Source organism: Nematostella vectensis, chromosome 3, assembly GCF_932526225.1.
Source record: "Nematostella vectensis chromosome 3, jaNemVect1.1, whole genome shotgun sequence".
Lineage (NCBI taxonomy): Eukaryota > Metazoa > Cnidaria > Anthozoa > Actiniaria > Edwardsiidae > Nematostella > Nematostella vectensis.
Window position 1 is genome coordinate 7,511,750 of NC_064036.1, and position 14,815 is coordinate 7,526,564.

General features: G+C 40.3%; 2 protein-coding genes across 3 annotated transcripts; one reads left to right on the top strand and one right to left on the bottom strand.

The window, feature by feature from the left end:
• The first annotated feature begins 971 nt into the window (after positions 1-971).
• On the top strand, positions 972-8,332 carry LOC5513671 (organic cation transporter protein). 2 transcript variants are annotated; one of them, XM_032383152.2, is made up of 10 exons: positions 972-1,189; positions 3,059-3,352; positions 3,766-3,912; positions 4,028-4,308; positions 4,610-4,855; positions 5,379-5,513; positions 6,211-6,290; positions 6,965-7,073; positions 7,151-7,223; positions 7,676-8,332. In XM_032383152.2, the coding sequence occupies exons 2-10, from the start codon at positions 3,059-3,061 to the stop codon at positions 7,913-7,915; spliced, it is 1,605 nt and encodes a 534-aa protein (XP_032239043.1). In that variant the 5' UTR covers positions 972-1,189; the 3' UTR covers positions 7,916-8,332. The 2 variants fall into 2 exon arrangements, with proteins under 2 accessions (XP_032239043.1, XP_032239044.1); XM_032383153.2 differs by lacking the exons at positions 972-1,189; positions 3,059-3,352 and adding an exon at positions 3,369-3,456.
• Positions 8,333-8,548: 216 nt separating this feature from the next.
• Positions 8,549-14,371, bottom strand: LOC5513672 (thioredoxin-like protein 1). The gene is made up of 9 exons (XM_001633865.3): positions 14,216-14,371; positions 13,392-13,488; positions 12,191-12,361; positions 11,592-11,714; positions 11,283-11,352; positions 11,088-11,181; positions 10,629-10,707; positions 9,159-9,263; positions 8,549-8,793 (listed from the first exon to the last, which is right to left on the bottom strand). The coding sequence occupies exons 1-9, from the start codon at positions 14,326-14,328 to the stop codon at positions 8,764-8,766; spliced, it is 882 nt and encodes a 293-aa protein (XP_001633915.1). The 5' UTR covers positions 14,329-14,371; the 3' UTR covers positions 8,549-8,763.
• Between the last annotated feature and the right edge of the window lie 444 nt (positions 14,372-14,815).

Consider the following 14,815-nt stretch of genomic DNA (forward strand, 5'->3'; position numbering starts at 1 on the left):
CAGGCCTGGGGGTGCCTAAAAAATGACTTGAATTGTCTAAATGACTAAAAATCGAGCTCGGGTTATCCGGGGAGTTTGTTTTGCTTCGTTTCGTGTATGTAGCCGGTCATCATCTCCGAGCGGAGATCAAAAGGTCAAATAAGAAAGGAAGTTTACATAAAGGCATCAAGTCACATACGTGTCTCTTGTGGCTGTACTGAGGAGAAAGTTTGTAATCTATCCAAAAGGGTAAGGTTCTAGATAAAGGAGGCGATTTTTTTAGGCTCTGTGTGATCTTTAACCAAATCTATCCAGCAATTAGCCAAATGGGGTACCCTGGGTATCAGAGGCTCCGAGCTTCGCGGCGCAACTTCGCTCAAAAGGATTTTTCGCCGCGAGCTCGGAGAGGGTGTCTACAAAACAAAGACCTAAAACCTAAGACCTGTGACCCCAAAAGCTACGACCCCCCAAATATTGATGTTATTATTGAGCCTTCCTTGTTTCACAAATGGAATAAAAGCACGGAAGTTTTATATTGAATCAGTGATCCTTATGAGGTAATTCATCGATTTTTGTTGTGAAATATTCTCATTTGCGCGCGCCGATGAACAAACCATTATCAATCTAACCACAGGTAGCCCAGGCAATGGTTTCGAAGCTTTTTCGTAGCTTGGAATCGGCTGTTATTCTTAGAGGTAAAACGAGTGGATTGAAGTCGCGATTATTTGTGAAACATTGCCAATAAAATTGCCTTAAAACTTAGAACATGCCTTGTTGTTGTCATATTTGTGTGTAATATACGATTTTGGGGGGTTTTCGTAACGGAATATATGACTTCTCTCCCTCTACTAAGGAAAGAGACAAGGTTGGAGGCGCCATTTTCGGTAGCACTCGAATACCGCCGAAATTCGCGAGAAAAATACAACAAACGAAATATTTTTATCTCGCAGACCTATGCCAGGGTACACTTACATTCGATATGTGGCAAAACATCCGAGCTAAATCATTTTCCCTGGCCGCTATCCATTTTTTAAAACGAGTAAGCAGCGATTTGAATCCTTGACCGCCGCCGTTGGACAATTAGCTACGCTCGGCTGAACACGGGAGCGAAGCAAACAACTTATAGCACGAGGTTGTCACCGGCGCATTCGATACGGATATCATAATTTTTCGTGGTCTAAAATTCAGAACTATCAGTTTTCGAAGCAAGGTAAGTAATCTGTTATCTCTTATTTTTGTTTAATTACCTAATTCGAAATTATCTGCTTTACGCACGCAGAAAGGCCTTTTTCAGAGGATGTTTATGTCAGTATGCTATTGCAAGTTGTCTATAGAGTTCATTTAGTAATTCGGCTATTTTGAGTTGCGTTTCTCAACTTTTGAATCTCTGGGATATGCAAATAAATCAGGTCAAAGAGCCATGGACGGAATATTACATTTGTGAATTTATGGAATCTGGAAGGTAAAAACCAAAGAATTTAAAAACATACGCTATTTCGTGACGTAAAAGGTTTGTTATTATCTTATACCACGGGCTAAAGGATAATTTGACTCCGAAATCAAGGCGCGTTTTCTCTCTTTTTTTTATGTCTCTTTGCCCCGAAGCCAAACAAAACATTTCCAGATCCAAGGAACCCAGAATAAGCCTGAAAACAATTTTTGAATAAGGTTGGGTAGCAAAGATGTTCCACATTGGAGAGTATGAGGCCATTCACTAGAAAATTCCTTTCTCCTTCAGTGAAATCCAAACAAGGAATTATCCCATTGAATCAACCTCAGTGTGCAAACATCCATAAGCACAGCATAAATTATGCCCAAAAAGACTTCATGATGTCCTAAGGCACTCTCTAGATGTGAAAAAGCTGTAATTTTAAGCAAATTACAAGCAAAACTGTAAACAAAAAAGCTTTAAACAACGGGCTGTAGTAGTGCCGTCGCTAGAAAGAAAAGGCACCGCAGTGCATTGTTAGAAACTTCAAGTCATACCGTCTTGGGTCAGTGATAGCTTAGCTTAAAAGATAGTGTTGGACTTGAAATAGGGGGCGGGAAGGTTTCTGTTTTCAGTCTGTTTTTCTTACAATTTTGCTCTAAAGTACCCAGGAGTGAAAGGGTTAATACTAAACCTAGCTACACTAAAGTTACTATAGACCTAGACGATACCTAGAGTAACCTGCTTGTGAAGTCAGGTTCTTCTTTCTGTCGTAAATTAACACGTTCCGAACGGGAGTAGGCCCTCGATTAACGATTCCGAAGGACACGACGCCGACACGCCTATATGTGGGGGTATTTGTTACTTTGTTTATTTACTAAGATGTTATTTGCCTGGATGATTTGAGATAATAACAAGCTTCGGGTCATTTTCCAGACATTAGCATTTTTAAAACCTTGAGCGTGAGAGCGGGCCTCCCCTACGGAGATGCTGAGGTTTTTGTTGTGTACAGAGAACAAACAGAGTAAATAAAAAAAGCACATTACAACTTGTAAAATAGAAATTGCTTTGACAATATTATGGAAGCACGGGTGGCCTAGTGTATTAGCGCGTCGGCCTCTCACCGCTGGCCCAGCTTCGAATCCTGGCTCAAACTGGAGATTTTTTCAGGGTTATTGCCTTGATTCGAATTTGTGTTTCCAGTCGTGTTTCCAGTCTCTCGGATAAGGACACTAAACCCGAGGTCCCGTCTCTTCAAGCTGCACTACATTAACCTGAACCGAAGGGACGTAAAAGAACCCATCAAGGGGGTACTTGATTTGGAGCCTAGCTCTGTCCGCACCAGTTTAACTGGTGGAAATTGGATAAATAAATAAAATAAATGTCCTTTCCTTTAGGGGTAAGAATTGATATTGGCCTCACGCAAAGTGCTAAGGTTAAAATTTATTTTTGCCGATTTTACGATCACCCCGTCGTTTTATGGCAGTCCCGCGGGGTTTAATTTTCGTTTATAGTAGTTGTGTATTGGACAGACAGACAGTCGGACGAACGGAGAGTCGGACGAACGGACGATGATAAAGAGTTTTTAAACTAAAAATAAGAAGACGGGGTCATCTAGCATCGGCATCTTTCCGTAATTGTGTTTTTCAGATGGCAGACGAAAACTGCGCTGAGCCGCTGACCACACAAAAGCGCCATTGTCACTACGATGATGTGTTCAAGCACATCCGGTCATTTGGTCGTGTGCAAATTCTGCTCTATTTGTCAATGTCCTTTCTTGTCACCTTGATGGCAATGCAGTATGGGTTACTGGTGTTTGCCATGGGACCGCCAAGATTCTACTGCGCAGACGTGAACAGCACGTGTCCAGAAGATAATGTGTGTTGCGCTAACTGTACGACGTACGCTTACGAGGAAGGCCAGTTCACCTCCACTGTCACTGAGGTAAGATGATCACGTGAACAGCGAGTGTCCAAAAGATAATGTGTTGCGCTAACTGTACGACGTACGCTTACGAGAAAGGCCAGTTCACCTCCACTGTCACTGACGTAAAATGATCAAAAAAAAATCTCATTTCTTTTGTACGCCTTCGCTCTTCTGGCTTCCGGTTCCGGTTTAACTCGCCACAGGAACCCCGATTCATAAAAATACTGAAAAATTACAAAAAAAACCTCTGGAGACAGCCCGTGTCCCGAAGATAATATGTGTCATGCTAACTTTATGGCGTATGCTTACGAGGAAGGCCAGTTCAACTCCATTGTTACCATTGATGCGAATAGCACACGTTCATAAACATACAAAGATAAGTCAAAAGACGGAAGAACTGTTTAAGGACACATATCACATTATACTTTCAGTGGGATCTGCTGTGCGACCGCGCCTACCTGGCGGCCACCATTCAATCTTGCTACTTCGCTGGGATGTTCTTTGGCGCCATCACTGGTGGATGGTTGTCTGACAACTTTGGCCGGAAACCTACCATGTTCATTGGAGTAGGAGTAATGGTAAGAAAAAACTTTTAGATACCTGAAATATTATAACACCAATTCTGATATAACAATAACCATAATAATGCCCCCTTGTCTTTGTTAAATGCATTTTATACCTTGTCTTCCAAAGGCTCTGGTCTCTCTCGGGTCTTCCTTCTCCGACGCCATCTCGCTGCTCTCGCTGCTTCGTTTCGTCATCGGCTTCTTCCAGATGGTTCTGAATGTGACATATTTTGTGTACGCCATCGAGATCTTGGGCCCGAAGTACCGCACCCTTGGAGGGCAGCTGTGCTCTCTTTTCTGGTTATTTGGCTACTCGACAACAGCGGTGTTCGCGTTTTTCATCAGAGACTGGAGAATGCTGATAGTCGCCGTGAGCATCCCAGGGTTGCTCTTTGTTCTCCTGTGGAAGTAAGTCGAATTTCACCGGTCGTTACTCTTTTCCCTGTCGTCTCTTCTTTGTATTTCTTTCCTCTTCTTGCTTGCCGTTCATTCGTCTATCAATCATGTATCTTACACATCATTTCTTAATTTTCAATCACCTAGCTTTATCATTCTTTTCTTTCACATTCCTTCCTTTTCTTTGGCGAATAACCTCACCACTGAGCTTACTTGCCCTCTCCTTTTCTTCCTGTTCTTCTTACTTGTTGAATCACTATCAAAACCTTTCCTATCTACGCATATTCTCATTCCAATATTTGTGTGATATTAGGATTTTCCCCGCCTCCCCTCGGTGGCTTATCGCGCACAACCGGTTGGACGAAGCGCATTCTATCTTGCTCAAATTTGGTAGCAGAGACTCTAAACCTATCGACGAGCAAGCGCTCAGAGAACTAATTGAAGACGTTAGAAGAGACCAACTGGAACGGCACAAGATGGACGACAAGAGATACACGATGATGGACCTCGTGCGAACACCGAAACTCAGGAAGAGATCATTCATCTTGTTTTATACTTGGTAGGACTTAACTTGATTTAAAATGTTGATCTTGGCTGTAAATAGAAAATTGTGTCTAAGGGGCGAGCCTCACTCACTTCTTTTTTAAAGGACAATGTAGCCACGTTCTGCCATATATCTTCAGGGTATTATCCTGCTTTGTTGGGACAGTAACTATTTGGTTTGGGATATAGGGACTACCAACCCAAATAACCTGTTGGCTGAACGAAGCGCGATTATCAACCCTCGTGCAAAGGACAAATGCCCCTCTCGCAAATTATGTAGTGAATTGACAAACGACCTCCCTTCTCGTAAATTATGTAGTGAATTGACAAACTACCTCCGCTGTTTTTTTGGCTCTCTTTCTATTAATTTGTTCTTTCTAAAATAAGTTGTGTTGCTGACTTGGGCATCCGAGTAAACTTCATCGATACTCTTTGTCAGAAAGGAAACAGCACAATAACGCTTACAATCGGGTGGGTGATTTTGTAGTTTCGATCTGAAAAGATAAATGACCATTAATGACATTCGTGTATTCACAAAGGGTGGTGTGTGCCATTGTTCACTTCGGATTCTTCCTCTACGTAACGAGCCTGACCGGAAACCTGTACAGCAACTACGTCATCATGAACGTAATCACCTTCCCTAAAGCGCTCGGCTTCATTTACGTCATGAACAAGTAAGATCACACAGGAACTGCTCTATTTCATATGCCATTGCGATGCACGCTACCGTGGCCACCTTGACAGTTTTACCATGCGATGCACGCCACCGTGGCCACCTTGACAGTTTTACCATGCGATGCACGCTACCGTGGCCACCTTGACAGTTTTACCATGTGATGCACGCTATCGTGGCCACCTTGGCAGTTTTACCATGCGATGCACGCTACCGTGGCCACCTTGACAGTTTTACCATGCGATGCACGCTATCGTGGCCACCTTGACAGTTTTACCATGCGATGCACGCTACCGTGGCCACCTTGACAGTTTTACCATGCGATGCACGCTACCGTGGCCACCTTGACAGTTTTACCATGCGATGCACGCTACCGTGGCCACCTTGACAGTTTTACCATGCGATGCACGCTACCGTGGCCACCTTGACAGTTTTACCATGCGATGCACGCCACCGTGGTCACCTTGACAGTTTTACCATGCGATGCACGCCACCGTGGTCACCTTGACAGTTTTACCATGCGATGAACGCCACCGTGGCCACCTTGACAGTTTTACCATGCGATGTTTTCTCCTAGTAATAAAAACTGTAATTCTCGACTTTTTCTAACTAGTATGCTTCGCACTATGATACCCTATTTATAAGTTTAATTGAACTCGCGGATATTTCCAAGGAATAATAATACGCATTTCCCACAGGTTTGGACGTCGCATTCCCTACAGCGCGTGCATGTTTTTGTCTGCTTTATTCTGCCTCCTCATCCTCGCCATACCAAAAGGGAAGTAGCACTTTAATGTGTTCATCCACATTTTCCAAATCTTTAATAGTTCTCGCAATGCTCGGGAAATAATCGGCAAGTCCTGGGCACGGGAATGGAATATCATCAGTAGGTCTGAAACGTGCTATCACGGCACGTCCCGGGTAAGTGCCAGTGGCCTTAGAACATTCTAAAAGTGCCATCGGTAAGTCCGATAAACGTTCTCGTAAAGTCCTCGATAAGTACCGAAAGTGTTCTCGGCTAGTCCTCGGTAAGTACCGAAAAAATGTTCTCGGCAAGCCCTAGGTGTGTACCCACAGGGTTCTCAGCAAGTCCTCTGTAATCTTCGTAAGGGTAACCGGTGAGTCCTCAGTAACTACCGAAAGTGTTCTGGGCAAGTCCTCGGTAACTACCGAAAGTGTTTTCGGCAAGTCCTCGGTAACTTCCGAAATAGGGTTCCCGGTAAGTCCCCGGTAAGTACCAAAAGGGATCTCGGCAATTCCTCGGTAAGTACCGAAAGTGTTTTCGGCAAGTCCTCGGTAACTACCGAAATAGGGTCCTCGGCAAGTTCTCGGAAAGTACCGAAACTGTTTTCGGCAAGTCCTCGGTAACTATCGAAATAGGTTCTCGGCGAGTCCTCGGTAAGTACCAAGACTATACTCTAAGTAATGAAGTTCTCTTTTTTTTTTGTACAGACTATTTCTTGACCATAACAGTCTTCGCCATGCTTGGAAAGTCCTTCATGAGCGCCCAGTTTCTCAATGCATTCCTCTACGGCACGGAGCTCTTCCCGACTGTCGTCAGGTTAGTGACGTCATTTCCTGTAATGATCACGTGACACGTCAATCAATAATACGTCATACTTTGAAACTGCTTTTTAGATCTAACGCTATCGGTTGTGGTACGATGACGTCACGGCTTGGTGGAATGTTGACACCGTACATCGCAATGCTGGTAAATACATAACCTCCAAAAACAGACCAACATTTGATGGATCCCCTCTATATAAAGAACAACTCTATCGATCCCGAGGGTTTTTTAGATCTTTTTTTTTTGCGCGTTAATACGAGGTAAAATGAGTCATAGAGTTAGTACATCGAACAGAACAGTTCGAACAGTTTACTCTCAGCAGTCTTTCAAGATGAGTGTTTATATTCAAGCACTGATACTTTACACCGCAAGTAGCGCTGTACCAGCCTTGCAATAGGCCATTCCAGCTATAATTTTGCGCGCGCATTACCATAGAAACCTACCTCAACTACCAGAATGCAGCGCGCGCATTTTTAAGCTTGCACCAAACGTAGCGCGCGCTGCATGCCGGTAGGTTTCCATGGTGAGTGCGCGCGCATGCTTATAGCTGGAATGGCCTATTGAATGATTAAAAATCCATTCCTTTTTATTCACAGGGCCAATTACCAAACTATGGCGTATACGTCCCTGCTACCATATTTGGTGTTTTGACGCTTGTTGGGGCGATCATGTCGCTATGGTTACCAGAGACGCTGTTCGCTAAGTTATCACAGACAGTGGAGGAAGCCGAGGCGGCCAAAGAGGACTTCTCCATCATCTGCTGGGGACATCACAAGAGACGCAAGCGAGAGGCGGAAGACCTAGGCGATGATTACATCAAGGATACTGAGATATGAGCTTCCAGTGTCATCGTGTAAATAACCAGCTGACACTTCTCGTAAAAACGATCGTTTTAGAGGGGGTGCATGATCTGGCACTATCCCGAAGGGGAGGGGCGCCAATATAAATCATATGATTAGATGTCAAATTATGGATTTTAACTCACATAATTTCTTATAACATTTCAGGAGGTACCTTCCCCCCTACCACATATAAAAGCTTTCAGGGCATGCTTGGACATTTTTTTTTAGTTTAATCGTTATACGGCTATACGTGGATTTTGTATTCATTCGTTTTGTTTTTCCTTGAAAAATAGGCAAAGAGTGTTCATTTAGTGTAATATATATGATAAGTGTTGCGGTTATTGTGTCATAACCATTTCCAAGAACAACAACATAATGTTACATACTTCTTCCATACACGATATCCACGGGGAAAAAATATATCATAAAAGGGCATTTTGGTAGAAAATGTTTTTAAACTCAACTGAAGGTGTGTTAGATAGTTAGGTGTTACATATTTATCTTTTGTAATCTTTCTTGAGAATTCTTCCTCTTAGAATTTTATTACATCTCCATTAAATGTAAACGAGAATCGGTACTATTAAAAGTGCATGATAATTTATGGGGATCCCGGTAAATAGGAACAGATGAAATGAAAAACATTTTTATTGTAATTTATTACAATAACAAAGACATCTGAATGGGTCTTTCCACAAAATGAACTTCAAGTCCAGAGCAAGTTTAAAGCATTGGCAGATATATAGAATCCATATTGAATTGTGCTTCAAGAGGTTTGTTCAGTACTAAGTACCAGAACTCTGTTCTTGTCCACGTGGTATGTCCTCACAGACCTGCTGCCAAAGTTAGTGACTTTCCCCCTTTTTACCAGCAATCTGCCAAAAATATAAAATCAATATAAATTCATGATATTGCTTTACTACGATTTCCAATATTCTGTGAACTCCTGTTAATAAGTTACAACCACTGAAGAAAAAGTGGCATACAAGAAAAATATGGTTGTAGCAAATATTGGTAACCTATCAACTCGAGTATTCATGACCCAATGTCCATTCTTCCGTCCGTCCCAAAAAAGCAGCTAAACTTGGTTACCAAGGGGGTGCAGCATGATGGTCACATGATCTGTGACATCGATGACATCATCGAAGGCAAAAATATCCATAGCTCATGATTGAAACATCTTCAGACAACAAGACTTAGAACATGGCATACTCCCATTATTATTGCAGTCAAAACTTACTCGTTTAAAATCTTGCATGTTTGTGGCATCCACAGGACTCCCAATGATTCCAAGGTAATTAATAACAGACAATTCCTCATTTCCCTGATTGGATTTCACAAACAACTAAAAAGACAATCAGCAAAACTTTGAAAATCAATTGCTCAAGAGTTGTTACTATATGTTATGGGAAGATGATGACTACCAATAGTTGTTACAATATGTTATGGGAAGATGATGACTTACCAAGAGTTGTTTCTACAGTACATGTTATGGGAAGATGATGACTTACCAAGAGTTGTTACTATATGTTATGGGAAGATGATGACTTATTAGGAGTTGTTACTATATGTTATGTGTGACCGGTTGGTATTTTGGGTTATTTAAGATTTTGCAAAGATTTCGAGTAAGAAATTTTTGGATTACGGTTATAATTGCTTTACGTATTTTACAAATTGTTTCTCTAACCTGATTCTACTTTGATCCGTACATGTTTTGGAATTTGCTTTCAACGTGCTAAAATTAATCATATCCTGTTTTCACTTCAACTTTGATTGCTATTGTTCAATCAGTTTTTGCAGAACGTTTATCTGTTATCGCTAGCAACGCTTTTAGAATCCATTTGATTTCTTATTAATAACAACATTTTACGTTCTTGCTAGAACTATGTTTTTGTTCTTGTAACTATATTTAGTTTCTTTAGCTGTTCTTGTCACAGTTACACTTGTTGGAATTCTAGTTCATTCTTCTAATTTCCTGTTTTTACAGTACATCCGTAACGTGTGAACCAAGTTTGGCCTATTGTTATCAGATTAGTTCTTATGATCTCATTTCCTGTCACATACTTATTCTTCACGTAACGCATTCTATAAATATAGACAGAAATACATAGTTTAGTGGCAGTAGCAGGAGCAGTCACAGTTGCTCAGGGGAGACAGTAACAGAGATAAGCTACAAGCTTATTAGAGCGCTGTCCGTACGGGCCTGTCATGCCAGTTGTGTTCACTTTGATTTACTGGTTGTAAGTAGTTTCTTTGCAAAACTACATTTTAGTTTAGGTGACCTTTTCTCGTAATCTTACTATGTTTGTTATCACTTAAAATTTATTATTTAATTTCTTAATAAATCCTTTTAAGTCCATGCCTTGCATCATGTATTCGTTCTCACGTTGCCTTCACTTGATCGTTTCTGTTCCATTTCATTTATTTGTGCCTACTTTTTGGCTGGTTTCAAAACTGATAGTTTTCATTTCAGTACTTCAGTGGTTATTACATTTTTCTTAACCGCACGGTTCTTAATGTCAAGTTCCGACGGTTACATATGGGAAGATGATTACTTACCAAGAGTTGTTACTACTGTATATGTTATGAGAAGATGATGACTTAGCAAGAGTTGTTACTATATGTTATGGGAAGATGATAACTTACCAAGAGTTGTTACTATATGTTATATGTAACCGGTTGGTATTTTGGGTAATTTTAGAAGACTTACTGTTAGGTTTAGAACATTTTGTAGCTTCACAAATTTTAGGGGGATGATAACGTCCTCTTGAACATCTTCAGGGGTCAACCTTAAAACAGAAAAGAAAAGAAAAATAATCAATCTACTGACAATCAATCTAGAGTAACAAAATACTTTCCATTCTTCATGTTTATAAACATCTTGGTTACTATTTTTACCATATTTTTTCATAATACCAGGGAGTTATGTGCATCTTCCAGTATGGCAACACTAGCCACATGATTCAGTCAAGAACTGAAAATGGCATCTGATCAAATAACATTTGATCAAATGATCAAATACAGTGTTTGGGTTAGAACTTAAAAAGACATCCCTTTGCACATATTATTGAATACAGTGTTTGGCCCTTTTGCTCAAATACAGTATTTAGAAAAGAAGTAGAAAACGTTGTTTGAGCTAATAGCAATAGCGTATACTGTATCCACTCACTCTAATGTTTGTATTGCTTGAAAGTTCTCTGCTGAATCAAAATCCAAGGACTTTGTTTGGTTGATGAAAAGCTTCACGACTTTAGGTGCTTGGCCTGCAGCAAAGAAGAAAAAAAGATTAGCTATTCCAGGTTTGGTTTTATAAAATTTTAATACAGTACAAGAAATCTAAATCAGTTGTGTCATGAGAATTTACCATCATTTGGGGCTTGTAACTTCATAGAGTGAAGCTTGACAGGCTGGTTGAATGATAATGAAATCAAGAGCTGAAAGGGAAAAACACAATTATAAAGACATGGGTAATAATAAAAATGCAATAGTGATTATGTAAATCAGAATAATGTTATGATGATGACATGATAATGATGCTGTGATGATGATGTTATCATTGATGTTTTGATGATGATACAATGGTGATGATGTAATAATGATGTTAAGATGATGATGATAATGTTGGCAATGGTGGTGGTTTGGTAGTTATTACTATTTATACAATAACTCTTACTTGTTCATCACAATCACTTTGTAAGAATCCCGGGCCTTTTGTTAATGCATCATTAAGTGGATGTTCATTATCTTCATTCAAACATTCACAGCCAGACTTGTTAATATATGAGTTGAGATCAACCTAGGAATGATAACAAACAAAGTGTCAATCACAGGCAGTTGAAGGGCTAGGCTAATGAGCCATTTGAAAAAAAAAATATGCTTAAAAATTTGAAGAAATAAAGGAAATTCATGAAAGAACAATCAATCCAGCCCCCTTTTCATGAAATCCTTGCCTCACCTCACATTTTTGCAACTCCTGGATCTACCTTATGTTTTCTAATTGTGGGAGCTATTTCGGAGTTGCTCTAGTATTTAATCAAGCAAAATATCAATAAAAATATCAAGAACTATGTATAAAGAATGAAAGAAAGTGTAGGAAAAAAAGCAGAGGGGTGGGACACAACCAATTCTAGGTAATGGTAGAATTTCTTTCTTAGATTATACAGCAGAGCTCTGTAAAATCCCTTATGGAAACAAGGACTAGTGGTGTTACACAGCCCTGTGGACAAACATAATTAGAAGTTATCATGAAATGCAAATAAAGGCACTTCTTACATGGCCTTTCACTCCACATCCCGCACCATCCTCTTCTCCATCGCCGATCCACTTCTTTATTGCATCCTCAAGCGCTTTGGGGTCAGCTCCTCTGACTTCATCTACTTTGACTTTGTTCTTGAAAAACTGAAACGTTGGCATTGCTGTGACACCTTGCTTGGCGGCCAGTTCCTGGGAGTGATTCAACCTTTGTTTACTACATTATATTACTTCAATGGGCGAGTTTGATATGGCTCTTAAACACAAACCTGCGCTATAAAAGGGACTTGCCTAAGGCAAGCTGTCATTCGTCATTTGACATTACTGAGTGCAGAGCTCCATAGAGAGAGACCAAAATGCTACAATAGAGTTCTAGAGTGACGATAACACACTATAGAAGAACATAGCTTTATCAACAGCTGTTTCTTGAAACAGAATGAAAAATAGCAAGGATTAGATAGGTTTTGAAGTGATGAATATTTCAAATTTCTTGTTTGTACGTGCGTGCACTATAAGGACACCTTTTTAAATAAGCGCGTGCTGTTTTTGAATTATATTATTCAATTCAAACGAGCGCGTGCTGTGTTTGATTTCTCAAGTAAATTTTTCTATTTTGTTTTTGTAGAGAATATACTCCAAACACTTCCCTGAATATTCCTTATAGCTCTTTAACTCTATAGCTCTTTTGTACTTAAAAGTTGTCGTAGTTTGTCATACGGCTTTACTTTTAGCATGTTCTCTTGTAGTTACAGAGGTCCGCACTCAATGAAATCTAGATGTGAATGATGATGACTTGCGCAAGAGCTTGCAAAAAAGGGGGCGGAGCTATCTCTTTCATAGCGCACGTTCGTGTTTAACAGAACTTACAATCAACTGTGCTGAAATGTTTTAATAAAGAGCTTGTATAGATTGAACTAAAATCAAGGCCATAGCTAGAAAATTTTATTTAGGGTGACAAGCCTCAGTTATTTTTTTAAGCTTCAGGGACAGACTTACTTTTATAAATGTCTTCTGTAAAATTCCTGCTCTTCAAAGAGAGCAGCTGACAGCCCCCCCCCCCCTCCCCCCTATGCTGGCTAGAAGGCTGGAACTATATTTTGGCAGTTTGGAAGTTGTTAATCAGCTCTTTACAAGCTGTAACCACAAAACAAATGTATTATCTAGACGTCTGTGTACAATCCATTCAGGTTCTACTGGTTAAAAAGATAAAGTGTGGTTTTACCTGACAAACATCCACGTCAATCTTGAGAAACACAGCCTGTTTGTATTTTTCACTTAGCCCTGAATAGACTGGTGCAATACTTTTGCATGGACCACACCTTTTGGGAAATAATAAGAAAAGGAACTTAATCAACTCTAAACTTATTATTGACAATAAGACATACAGTACATAAGGGACCAAGCATTTAACTTTTTGATAGGGCAGTTGGCTTTTTGAAAAACACAAACTGGGTCTAATTCTCAGCATTGTGGGTACAAAGTACATGACAAAAAATATCCTTCTAAATCATTTACCGAAACAATTCTTCTCAACTAAAAAGCCTATCTCTCCCCTCAAAACTGGTCGGCCCCTCTATGAAAGATTGAATAATGGTGGTAAATTTAAACATCTACTGCTTTTGCTCATTTTCCCATAGAGAGAGGATTTTATATGAATGAGTGGCAGGGGAATTACAAAAAAAAAAAAACAGATAATAAAATTCAACATTTGAATTTGCTGACAGATCGAGTAATTTGCCTAGCTGTAGCTTGCTTATACCGATTTTTCATAAAAGCCGGCATGAGAGTTTTTGCTGAGTCAGATCAGTTTAGTGTAAGTAACAACCCAATTCACCATCTTTGCCGAAACACACCAAGGATGTGCATGCACACATATACATACACAATTATATGGTATCACTAAGAGAAGAAAACAAATAAATGAAAATAATTCCTCCACGTGCAGTTTGCCATTTCCTTTCAAGGAAAAACATCTAGCGTCAGTCTTCCACCAGAGTAACGAATATAAAAGCACGACGATTTCGAAAAGCAATCGTTACAACCTACCAAGATGCAGTGAAATCTGCCACAACCAGCTTAGTACCAGCGTTTGTAAGTTCTGCTGTAAACTGCGAATCTAATTCTAAAACTTTGACATTTCCTCTCGGAGCGGCCGCCATATTGTCGTGTAAATTAATTTGGACGGCGGTAAATTTGTCAGCGGTACCACCATAAAAAAGTAAGAAAAAGAGAATAGAAATCTGTATATTTTGTGTACAAAATAAGATGAATATGACATAAAAGTTGCTAATCAACTGAATATTGAGAAGTGTAAATGTCTATCTACATGATGAAAGCCTAGTTCAGGCCCGTACCCAGGTTCTTTTTCGGGGGGGAGGGGGGGGTGCGAAATCCGAAAAAGTGGACCTAATTTTTCCGGGGGGGGGGGGGAGGGAATGAGTTCTCTAATAAAAATCTGACCACCCCCGAAAGAACAAAAAGGGATTTTTTATGCCTTTGCAGTATCTTCACGGGACGTTTATTGTCGGATTTGGATACGTACCAGAGTGATCTAGCTTATGCTTTATAGCACGTCCATTGGTAACCGAAAGTGGACCTTCGGACGTTGTGTGTGTGTGTGGGGGGGGGGGGGGGGGGGGGGGTGCG

Excerpts from the sequence above, each read along its gene's own strand:
- LOC5513671 (XM_032383152.2), top strand. The coding sequence starts at position 3,059 with ATGGCAGACGAAAACTGCGCTGAGCCGCTGACCACACAAAAGCGCCAT. Across the intron at positions 3,353-3,765 it reads TCACCTCCACTGTCACTGAG|TGGGATCTGCTGTGCGACCG; the intron begins GTAAGATGATCA and ends TTATACTTTCAG. Across the intron at positions 5,514-6,210 it reads TTCATTTACGTCATGAACAA|GTTTGGACGTCGCATTCCCT; the intron begins GTAAGATCACAC and ends CATTTCCCACAG.
- LOC5513672 (XM_001633865.3), bottom strand. The coding sequence starts at position 14,328 with ATGGCGGCCGCTCCGAGAGGAAATGTCAAAGTTTTAGAATTAGATTCG. Across the intron at positions 12,362-13,391 it reads TTGACGTGGATGTTTGTCAG|GAACTGGCCGCCAAGCAAGG; the intron begins GTAAAACCACAC and ends AATCACTCCCAG. Across the intron at positions 8,794-9,158 it reads ACATGCAAGATTTTAAACGA|ATTGCTGGTAAAAAGGGGGA; the intron begins GTAAGTTTTGAC and ends TATTTTTGGCAG.